The following is a 12,002-nucleotide window of genomic DNA, read 5'->3' as shown; positions in this document are numbered from 1 at the left end:
TTGCTGTGTGTATAACCCAATGTGTCACAGAGGCAAATCTGAGTCGCTTCATCTGGAAGCTTTAATTTCTTTTAATGCTATGTCTCTGTGTTTGTAGGGTCTCTTTAATGCTGTTACCATCTCTCTCTCTCTCTCTCTCTCTCTCTCACTCACACACAGATTGAGTGCATGGTGGCGTCAGAGATAATGCAGAGATACAGGAAGCTGCAATTTGAAAAAGGTGAGTGAGAAGCTCCTCTGTCCATTATGTTTGATGGAACTGATATTCGATCAATGCATAAAATGATGGTCAAACGCATTAAGTGCCTTTTAAGTACATCATAAGGAAGATGAGGTGCTTTTTGACATGGTCCAGCTTGTTTAAAAAAAACAACAACGAAAGGGAAAACAGCTGGCTCGTTCTATTAGTGCACACTCATAAACATATAGAGACCAAATGTTTGCACAGGTAGATTGGTACTGGAAATCTCTTCAAGGGGAGTAATACCAAAATAATCAACAAAATAATTATTGAGATTTGAAACTATCTGCAATAATGCAAAATATGATACAAGTTTATATTATGCAGCTTGCTTTTATCCCTACATGCCCAACCAGAAATGAGAGAAAATGCAATTATCCCAAAATAAATGGCACCAGAAATAACAAAGAATAATAGTATAATACATAAAACGTACAAGTTACCTTGTACAAACACTGGCAAAACATCATGACCTCAGTATTAGAAGCTTCTGTGCATTACATTTTGGTTGAACATGAGTTAACCCCGTATTCATGTAATCATCTTATTCCTGTGTTCTGGTATTCTTTGTTCTGTGTATAAAGCACCAGGCCAGCATAAGGGTGGAATCTGCAGATAACACGGTCAGCATAAAGCCCGAATCTACAAAGCACAAGCCATTCTTTATATACACACCCACTGCTGATAGACGAGACTCCATTCACAGGACCGATTGACCATGCACAACACCGGAGCACTCAAACGGGTGGCTTAGTGGTTAGCATGTTTGCCTCAGTCTTCACTCTGTGTGTGTGTGTGTGTGTGTGTGTGTGTGTGTGTATGTAGTTTGCATGTTCTCCCATGCTTCAGGGGTTTCCTCTACATACTCTGGTTTCCTCCTCCAGTCCAAAGACGTGTTGAAAGCTGATTTGTCCTCTGAATTGTCCATAGCTTGTGTCCGAGTGTGTGATTGTACCCTGTGATGGGTTGACACCTCGTCCAGGGTGTCCTCCACCTTGTGCCCCGAGTCCTCTAATGGTAGACATTTAATGAATTGTTTAATTTATTTATTTTTTTCTCATTTTAAATTGTTGCCTCATATTGCGGTTGAAAGCAAAGATATGTGTAAGTCAGTTGTTCAGACGCTGATGGAAACCAGTGTCTGACGTCTCTGCTGATCTGTCACAATTCTCAGAGGTGTGAAAAAATATGTAATTTGAATAATTTGAACGGAGAGGCCAGAAAATCATCTTCAGTGCTTATAAACCCTGATTCTGAATATGAAGAACTTTCCCTCTGTGTATACTGATGTTTACCTTAAAACTTAATTTGGCAATGCTGAATAGGGCCTCAGAATATATACAGTAAACCTGTTACAAGGCACTGATATGGCCGGAAGTTGATTACTGAATGTTCCCTGAGCACATGAGGGTCAGTGCTTATAAGTTGCTCTTACAGCATGTCTGGACCTTACAGATCCTACACACCTGACATAGAATATGAAGAAGACCTTTGATTAAACAGCAGCACTGGATCTGTATGTGTGTGTCAAAAAGAGCAAGAATGATTTTAATATGAACTGGATATTAAAATAAAGTGCAATATGTTCACTTTTCATATGTTCATATGATATTGAACATCTATTTTTATTTATAGAAGCACTGCAAGGTCACTTGGGCTCTACTGTTTTACAGATTGAAAATATCTGAAAAACAGTTTGATGGGGATTGTATGTCACGATGGCTCTCTCTCCCAGTGTGTTTTTTTTTTTTTTTTTTTTCTCCTCCTGTATTATTTCTCTTCGCTTTCACAGCCATGAGCATGGAAACGTGTGTGAGAGAGAGAGAGGGAGCAGGAGTGTGATTCAGTAAACCGGTGTCTGTACATGTGCATCCTGTGGAGGTCACGTTGCCTGAGTGCAGTCTCTTTCACCTGAAGGTCCCCGTGGTGCACACAGACACACACACAGACATGCACACCACCTACCACCTGCTTTCATTCATCAGTGTCAGCCAGAACTATATGCTGCCATTTTGCTCACACTGTTTTATTATTCCTGAAGCACAGGAGGTCTTTGGATTCCACATCCATTTCCGAAAGAGGAGTAAATCCTAAGCTTGTCTTCACTCCTGAGGATAAACACTTCTCACATGCATTGTTGGTCCCAAATGACCTGATTTACATTTAGCCAACAGAATCTTGCATGCTCATAGCAACCCTCAGAAATCATCAGTTGAAACTGATAAGTTGTATAGCTTGTTTATATTGTATTGGTCAGGCAAATTGGAATGAAAATGCATTGCAAATATCGTATTATTTATAGTGTATTGTGTAATAATCTCAAAGGTATGATCAGTGTAGAGCATAAATCAAACAAGTGGGTTCATTTCTGATAAACGATGGGGTTAGGGTTGGTATAGCTCTCATGATGATCTGCTGCCATTATATACAGTGCCTCCAGGAAGTATTCACCCCTGGTATTTCTATTTTTGCTGTATTTCTACATCATATTTAAGTATTTTTTGCTTTATTTGTGAATAAATAATTTAGATATAAAAAAAAATATATGCTTATTTTTTAAGCATTCAAAACTGTATATAAGTATCCCCCACACATTTCACTGGTCTAAATTAAAGTATTTAATTTTCTTAAGCAATCATAATAAATATGTTAACTATAGGGTGGTAAATATGTGATCATTTCAAATCAACCTGTGTTTAATTGTATGGTTGCAGAACAAATATCTCTGACCTTTGGAGGCCTCTCAGCTAAAATGACATCTGGTCTGATGTCATAAAGAGCAGGAAATTGCCCTTGAAGCTCTGAGATCAAAAACGTTGTCTGAAAAGTGGAAAAATATGGCACTGATCATACACTACCAAAATCAGGTCGGCTTTCCAAACTGGGCACGTTGTGAGAGTTCAGCTAGAACACTGAAGGGGTTACCTCAATTTGTAGACTTCAATATCAGTAGCTTTCTACAAATCTGGCCTCTATGGGAGCGTGGACAGAAGGAAGCCACTGCTGAGAAAGAGGTTTTTTGTTTGTTTTTTTTTTTGTTTTTTTTTTTGTTTTTTTCCCCCCTCAAAATCAGAGAGCTTTTGTAATATGCTTTTCAGGCATTTGCTCCAAAAGCAAAGCGAAGACACTTTGTGTTTGAGAACGGCAAAGTCAAAGAACAGACTTGAATCCAACTGAAAATCTGTGGCATGAAATTACTGTCCATCAGCATTCTCCATCTAGTCTGGGAGAGCTTGAGAAAATTTGCATTTTATATGGTCAGTATATTGTCACCTTGAAAACATGAAATCTCTCTTCAGCTTGTGATAGAAAATAAGAACTGTGGGATATCAGTGCACGTCTGATGTGTTGCTAAACGCTGACCACCTTATGACATGGTCAGCTCAGTATACAGAGTGTGTCTTAACTAATGCTTCAGAGCTGAAAGAACCAGCCCTGTTGCCAGGTTAATTGAGAATAGTTTTGCACTAAGCCCTCCTCGATGTTACCATGGTGATTTGACAGTAAACAGCTGGGCAGCTTGGGTAAACACACACTCGCTACTCTTGTGTTTCCCCCGATACAGAGGTGCTCTTGGACCCGTGCCGGACATGGTGCCCGTCATCATCGTGCCAGGCCGTGTGCCAGCTGAAGGAGGCGGACTCCGCCCGGCCGCAGCTGGTACGCTGTGGTAACTGCACTCTGGAATTCTGCTCAGCCTGCAAGGCCAGCTGGCACCCAGGCCAGGAGTGTCAGGAGAACCCACCCATCACCGCCTTTCTGCCAGGCGAAAGCAGGTACCGCTTGAGATCACAATCATCTTCAGCCTCAGTCTCGCAACTTTCCGTGTTCCTACATGAGCCCCAGTGTAAAAGCTTTTGGCATTGTGTTGACATTCAATTTGAATGTAGCTGTGAATGTACAGATAATGATCACACCCGTGTCCTCTGCTTTAGTTTTAGGCATAAGTCTAAATATATTTTAGCGCACCGAAATGAAAAGTAATGCAGCAGAGCTATTCACTGTACTGAAGAAAAAACAGTCTGTACTCAGTGACTCCAGTTTTTTTTTTTTTTTTCTCACGAACCATTGTGCTTTCTGTAGCAGATCTCTTTTTTTTTTTTGCAGCTTGTTGTAGCTAATGATGTTCTTTTATGTAACACATTTACCTGAAGGTATCTCCTAGAGAGAAGAGTTTTCACAGACTTTCATACTTTTTTTTTTTTTTTTGTATTATTTAATTTTTCTTCACTGATCTGATATTGTAACCAAGAATGTTTTAAAGATAATTGTGTTTATTCTTGGCTCAAAATAGATGCATCTTATCTGATAATAGTTTTTGGTCCTCCTCATAAGTGGAACAAAAATATGAACCAAAACAAAAGCACTACAGATCTGTGTGTCTTATTTATAGCCATGAGCTAATCATTAATGGTCATGTATTAGAAGGTTAAAATGTAACTGGTGTCAACATTGAGGCATGTGAGATACTTATCCCGACCTTTGTAACCTCACAATTTTCTGTAGCTGGACTTTCTCCAATTTTTAATTCTCTATACTGTTTACATTTATTTAGATTTGCAGCAAATTGTGAATGTGTTCTAAGCAAAATGGAAACGGTCTACGGTCTGTCAAGTTTAATTTGAAATCTAACTTTTACAGATGAAATTTAGTGCTCTACACTTTGGAGTCGGTTCAGTTAAAGAGGAACACCGTGATTAAATCTGCTCTCTGGAGATGATCATCATAAAAAAATGTTTTAACTTGTGATTTCAGTTTCTTGTGTTGATGGATGACAACCTGTCTCTTTCTGTCCCAGTTCTTTCTTCAAGAGCGACGATGACGATGCTCCGATCAAGCGCTGTCCCAAATGTAAGGTTTACATCGAGCGAGACGAAGGATGTGCCCAGATGATGTGCAAGAACTGCAAGCATGCTTTCTGCTGGTACTGCCTGGAGTCTCTGGACGTAAGTGTTTTTTAACCTTGTCCATCTTGCATCCTCTCACACATGCTTCCCAGAACAAACACATCCTTAGCATGCTTATATTGCTGCTTGGTGGCCATGTGCCTGTCACTCGTGCCATGCTGTGGCCACATCCCAAGCCTTTTGTGCGACTGTCCCACACACCCGCCGAGATAAACAGCGCCCTCTCCTGTGTTTGACAGGACGACTTCCTCCTGATCCATTACGATAAAGGACCCTGCCGCAACAAGCTGGGCCACTCCAGAGCCTCTGTGATTTGGCACAGAACACAGGTGGGCACCTCCTCTTCCTTTCTCCTTTTTTTCCCCCCTGTTATTTTCTCCTTTACTTTTATGAAAAGAGCACTGAGGAGAGCACACGTGCACATATATATGTGCAAAACCCATTTATCTGCTGATTCTAGGTTTGTAGTATACTCTCACCTAGTAAGAGTATAAGCTGTTATTTGTGTTTAAATACCCTTTTATTGTACCACTCACAGTATGACAGGTTGTCCTACATCACAAATTATTCTACAGTGTCTCCAGGGGATTCTGTTCAGTTCAACTCGGAGTTCAACCTCCCTCGTTTATAAGAAAGAATAACACATGCATGCATATGCAATATGTGCAACATATTTGATTATTATTTAACAAAAAATAAGACAACTGGGAAATACAATAGGATCACCGTTAATGTTGAATTCACAATTCTGTTTGTGGTCATATTCTTCTGCAACAGCACGGCTCAGACGGTAGTATCAACAGTGACGGTAAATTTCACACATTAATTCATCATGGTTTCCATGGCAACAGCTGATTCACAGGGAATCACCAAATGAGTCGACGGAGCTCCTTTGAATGAAAAGGAAAATGTCGTTCGGACGTTGCTATGGTTCGGTTTCACGTAGGAGGTGATTAAAATAAGGCTCTCATGGCTGACCCTGTGCTCTGACTCCAATCCCCTAGGATGGGATATGTGAAGAAAGAATTTGACTGTGCTGTAATGTAAATGTGACAGACAAAGGCTATTTCTATTTCTTTTCCAACTGTGACTCATGTCCAAAATTACTGGACCTCCATCCTAAAAGACTTTTCAAAATTGAGTAAACTGAACAGTGCACTCAGTTAGTAGTGGGCTGAACTCTTTACCTGACAGGACTACTGCTGTTATTAAGGCAAAATAGAGGCTTTACCTTTTTGAGTGTTGGGGAAAGAAATAACAAAAAGCTAATATTTTTGACTAGGGAGCTTGTATTCCTCTGACTGCATACCCAGCCATGCTTTATTCCTTATATATTCTGTATGTAATGCAGCTTTCTTACATCATTCTGGGAAGGCAAGTAAGGGATTTAGAGGCACTGTGTTACAGACCTACACAAAACGAGTCTGTCTATTTTCAATACAAGTCTAGTGTTATGTCCAAAACCTGTTATCTTTTAGACATTCTGTGCTAAACATAGCCTTCTTTGTGCATGCTAGTCTGTGCTGGGTTCTTGTTTTCTTTTCATTTTCATTACAATGACACAAGGCATGACATGCTAATGACCTTAGCAAGAAGCAGAATGAAAATTGAACAAAGAAAATACAGATAATGTTTTAAAAAAGGAGCGTTTTATTACAAGAGCGAGAATCTACTGTTATTTAGCGCATACTTTAAATCTGAAGCTACTTTCCCTGTTGAATAAATTTGAAAATGTCTCACAGACCGCATTAGTTGTACATTTAAACTACATGCAGTGCCTAGAATCCAGATTAAGTTTAGTGCTTACGTCCACATCGAAAAGGGCTGAAGTTGGGTTTTTTTTACGCAGAGCCATCTGTTGCTCAACAGGGAGTTTGGAGTCCACGAGCCGACGTCGACATCAACACCACCACCTTAGTCTCTGCAGTATTACAACTGCACCCTCGTCACTGAGCAGAGCTGCAGGACATTTTACCGATTCTCTTTCCTTTCACATGAGCCCTTTCTTCGCATTTCACTAAGAATTTGTAGTCATCTGTGAACAGATTAACAAGAGATGGGAACTTGAAGTTGTATATAAAAGGAAATACCAAGATTATATCTTTTCCCATGGTGTGTTTATGAATCCTGGTCTCCTGAGAACCTTCGTGGTCTAAGCCAAATCAAGTCGCTGTGAATTCAGAATGAGTCACGCATGGTGCTCGAGCATCCTTGGGTGACAGACACAGAAAAACGTCCTTTTGCAGTTGCTCAGTTTGTGGCACAGGAAATGAATGCACCTTTTTAGATGGCATTGTGAAAGCGCAGAAAGCTGTTGGGGTAGTTTAAATATCAGGTATTAGCAGATTTTAGAGCATGAGGCAAGCTCAAACCTCCTGGGCTGAATAAAAAAAGGCAGCAGCTCGTATTCAGCCTTGGAGTTTTGAGCACATGCTCTAAAACCTGTGTCTAAAACAGTTTAGAAACACATCAGGTGTATAAATGTCAAAATTTGGAATTACACTAGTGTAGAGGCATACTGTATGTCTGTTGAAAAGACATTGAACAGACTAAACAGTTCTTTTTTTTTTTAAATATTTTTCTTATCGTTTTAGATTTATTTGGGATCTGTTCATTTGATTGAATATATAAGAATAGGCTAAAATGAGTAGCCTTAGTTTATGATCCTTCAGGGGCTCATAAAAATGTTGACACCTTCTGTATGTGAGCTTTGCATTGAAGTTTTGTGTCCTGTTTGTTTTGCCTGAAGATGATATTAACCCGTGTGTGTATGTGTTTCCAGGTCATCGGTATCTTTGCTGGTTTCGGCCTGCTCCTGCTAGTAGCCTCTCCGTTCCTGCTGCTGGCCACACCGTTCGTGCTGTGCTGCAAGTGTAAGTGCAGCAAAGGGGACGACGACCCCTTACCAACTTAACGGACGCCACGGCTGCCATCTCTTTTTGTTTTCTTTTTTTCCTCTCCCCCCACACACTCCGGCTTGGAGCTCTTGGAGTGCATTTGAAGCCGCGCTGCGACCCATCTCACGCCACAACTTGGCTCAATTCCAGGAGACAGGTAGCAGATAGTGGGCACGCTGGCATGATGGCACCAGGCAAGACCTTACACATGTGCTGGATGTAACACAGTACATGAGAGCGGTGGGGTTGCCAAGCGTGCACTCTCGGGGTGTTCTGATTCTTAGGGGACGTGACTTGTTTAGCTTGATGCCTGTTCTAGCCGGGGGTTTTGGGATTATAGTGGTTCTGCTTGTGGAGAGCTCATTAATGAAATACATACTCACACTGCACTTCATGTAGCTCTGTGTGTGTATAGTAGCACTTGGGTCACTCAACACCAGGTTTCTCACGTGGACACATAAGGGGCTCTTTGGTCACTTTACAGCCTGCTGTGTGAGTAGGGTCTTTAATCAAATGTACAGCATGGTGTTTACTTTTTAACCCTTTTTTTTTTTTTTTTTTTTTTTAATCACATGGTCATGTGTTCTTGTTGTTAATGCAATGATTAACTCACATCAGCATTGCTGCTATTAGCAGGAGGTTCTGTTACATACCATTACTAAACTTCTTGCTAGCTGACTTTTTTTTTTTCTTTTTCCTTTACTTTCGTCTCCTTGTATCAGGTTAGGTTTTCTTACAGCATGTGAAATTCTTCACAAAGCACTTTACAAATTTGACCGAAGCATGTTAGTAAAACGGCCCAAGTTCCAAGCACCAAAAATATTTTTAAGATGACAGACGTTCAAACCTTCCCTTAAACAGATCCCTTTAATAGAACAGTGCAACCAGTGCCACTTGCATGTGCATTTCGTTCGTGTGACTTGAAAGAGAAAATCCACATAAAAAAAAAATAAAAACAGTCATCGTGGCAGGGATTCTAAACTCAAGACTGTTTTAGATTTATTCTAATTTAGGTCTTATCTATGCAAGTTTGGAAACTTGGAGATGTGGTTTGTGCGGTCTGTTTGTCCTGCAGGCGAAACAGCACCTCCGACAGGACACCAGGACGTGTTGCAGACGTGAATGTTACAGATGAGGGCCGGGGTCACCTTCCTATTAAACACTTTGAAGCCTGTATCAATTAGAAACTTATTATAATTTCTAAGAAAATTGTCATGCACTTACAGGGGGGCATGTGTAGTCAAGCTCTTATGCCACGTCATTTATTAACAAAAAATAAATAAAACTGAATTCATCACATCAAGGATATGAGAATGTGTTAATGTAGCTGGACAGTATGTAGTTCGCTCGAGCCGTGTGGATCTTTTGTTTCTGTGTTCACCGAGTAAAGGTGCCATATTAAGAGAATAATATAACAAAGCATCTGTTTTTGTTTTTTTGCAGTAGTAAATCTTTTTCCACGTTGTTAATTGGTTAATGTCGTTCTTGAGTAGCGATCAGCATTAAGATCATTTTAGCCTTAAGTTCTGAGTACCTCACTAACTCCCTCACTCTTGTAGCTTTGTTTTCTGTCATTTATTCTCAGGTCTACCTGAATGAAGCAGTTTGTCACTGATATTTTTTTAAATTTTTCGATGTAGATATGTTTTCAGGGCCATCCACAGATGACATTTGTGCCAAGCAGCTTTTAAAAAGGGAAGAGTTCTTGACACGCAAATATGTGCTTTGTATATTTTGGCCCCCTTGTTCTGTGATCCAAATTTTTCATCTGGCTGACTCAGCATGTCTTCGTTTTATTATGGATTTGCGCACACACACACACACACACACACACACTGCAAAAAGATGAGCGTCTTAGCAACTGAGAATTTCTTGAATATATCAGATTAGTATGTGACTAGTTTTTTATATTCGAAGATTACACTCAGCAAATGATATGAATATTGAATAATTTTCTAGACAATTTTACTCATTTCAATCTTGATGTAGTCTTGTTTGACTGGCAGATATTTATTTAAATTGTAAGCATTTATTTCTAGAAAGTTTAAAGAAATTTTACAAGCTTTAAATTCATAGAAGTGTCTAAGAACAGGCTGAACATGTAATTTATAATAATCTCATTATAAGAAATGTTAAGAGATTTTTGCTTGCTAAGATGCTTTTTTTTTTTTTTTTTGTAGTACTTCTAATTTTTTTTTTAAATCCTATACAATTCAGGGATTTTATTTGAGTTCACTGACTACACTGAGGAACATTAGCCAAATGACTAGATTTATTTGGTTAAATGTTCATCTTACTTCATCACTTTAATACCTACAATATTCTAGCTGCCGGTTTCCCCCACACAGGCAACAATTATGGCTCTTGCCCAGATATATACATGTATATTATTTGTTCAGCAATGTGATGTCTCTCTTGGAGAGAGTTTCTTTTGTACAGTTTTACAGTTATGGTTCTCTTTTTACTGCATGCCTATAGCTCTTTTTGTAGCTAGTTTGTTTGTGAGATTTTTGTGTCTTAACTCTCCAGCTTTGCCTATTCCAGACATTTGTCCACCCCTTACACTTGCTTTATAAGGAGAGAATGTATGACCATTGTTATGTAATTTCGGGGGTCTTTGGCAGTGTTGTAACCTTGCTCCAGAAACTGCTATTAGATGACCTTCCTTTAACGTGTAATTTTGTTTGATTTTGATACATCATAGAAATAAATATTAATTGTATTTTCTGAATATCATCCAAAAAAAAAATAAATGCACACCCCCTTTTCATTTGGATGGTAAACCTGTACATTTGCATGTGTGTAAAGTTCTACATAAAAAGAAATTATAGTTTGTCCCTTAAAAATTGTGTATTTGTTATTCTCTGTGCCATCAAGACTGAAATTGTACACGAATTTCTCATTTTATTTGTACCATTTATTGGTGTTATCAGGAAGATCTACAATGATCATCCATAACGGTAAAAGCGCCTGTCTAATATTGTGTAGGTTAACCCATGTGGATTCCACAAGACCAAGACAACAGATCCTCCTGTAAGTTGTGAGGGAAAGCCTCCATAGATCAGACATCAGATCAGTAGATCGGTTTATTCAGCACATCCCACACATGCTTGATTAGATTAAGATCTGTGGAATTTGAAGGCCAAGTCGACACCTAGAACATTATCCTGCAGAAAGAGGCCACTTCATGATCTACAGTAATATTTCGGTAGGTGGTACATGTCAAATTACTGTCGCATGAATGCCATGGTCCAAGGACGAACATGGCTTAGATGAGGCCAGTTGTAACAGACCTATGAAGTGGGCAACCTTGTCAAGGTGAGATCACACCTGCAGCAGGAGATCCATTTTGGGAATTAGGTCCAAGGGCGCACAAATCCTCCAAGGGATTTGAATATAATTGTTCTGCAGCAGCAGGAACAGCACATTTGTTGTAAAGAGTAGATTCCCATGTGTGAAAGGGTTGTAAGTTCACCCCAGATAGACTCCAGCATCTTCACCAGTATCTAACTTAGCCAGTCTGTAATTCACAGGGCCGAGCTTCTGACTGATGCGGAGTGGGCCTTCGAACAGTGGTGCCAGTTTTGCTGTGAAGTTAGTTAGGGCATTAGACTGCTGTGGAATCGGAGGATTGTGAGCCCTTGGACCATACTAATTCCTGACATGGATCTCCTGCTCCAGGCACGTGGTGTGATCTTACCTTGACATGGTAGGTTGCCCACTTCATAGGTCTGTTACACAGTGAGCAACCAAGCTTCACTGGTTGTTCTTCTGTGGGCCACTTTTGGTAGGTAGTGGCCACTGCATACCAAGAACACCGCCACAAGACCAGCTGTTTTGGAGATGTACAGACCCAGTCTTCTATCACAATTCGGTAAATAAATAAAAGTTTAAAGTGTTTTCGTACTGCGCAGTGCGGATCCACAGACTGCTCGGAGGACAGAAGAGAGGTTTAAG

General features: G+C 39.9%; 1 protein-coding gene across 4 annotated transcripts in view; it reads left to right on the top strand.

Annotated features, from left to right (window-relative positions):
* Window positions 1-10,798, top strand: part of rnf144aa (ring finger protein 144aa) — a 31,215-nt gene extending 20,417 nt beyond the window's left edge. For all 4 annotated transcript variants that reach the window (XM_058399579.1, XM_058399580.1, XM_058399581.1 and 1 more), the window contains 5 exons: window positions 160-220; window positions 3,807-4,017; window positions 5,040-5,187; window positions 5,388-5,477; window positions 7,931-10,798. In XM_058399579.1, the coding sequence (XP_058255562.1) occupies window positions 160-220; window positions 3,807-4,017; window positions 5,040-5,187; window positions 5,388-5,477; window positions 7,931-8,062 (642 nt within the window). In that variant the 3' untranslated portion in view covers window positions 8,063-10,798. The remainder of the gene's footprint in view (window positions 1-159; window positions 221-3,806; window positions 4,018-5,039; window positions 5,188-5,387; window positions 5,478-7,930) is intronic.
* The last annotated feature ends 1,204 nt before the right edge of the window (window positions 10,799-12,002 follow it).

The sequence above is a fragment of the Hemibagrus wyckioides genome, linkage group LG09, assembly GCF_019097595.1.
Source record: "Hemibagrus wyckioides isolate EC202008001 linkage group LG09, SWU_Hwy_1.0, whole genome shotgun sequence".
Lineage (NCBI taxonomy): Eukaryota > Metazoa > Chordata > Actinopteri > Siluriformes > Bagridae > Hemibagrus > Hemibagrus wyckioides.
The sequence above is the reverse complement of the archived record's forward strand: the minus strand, read 5'-3'. Positions and strand labels throughout refer to the sequence as shown.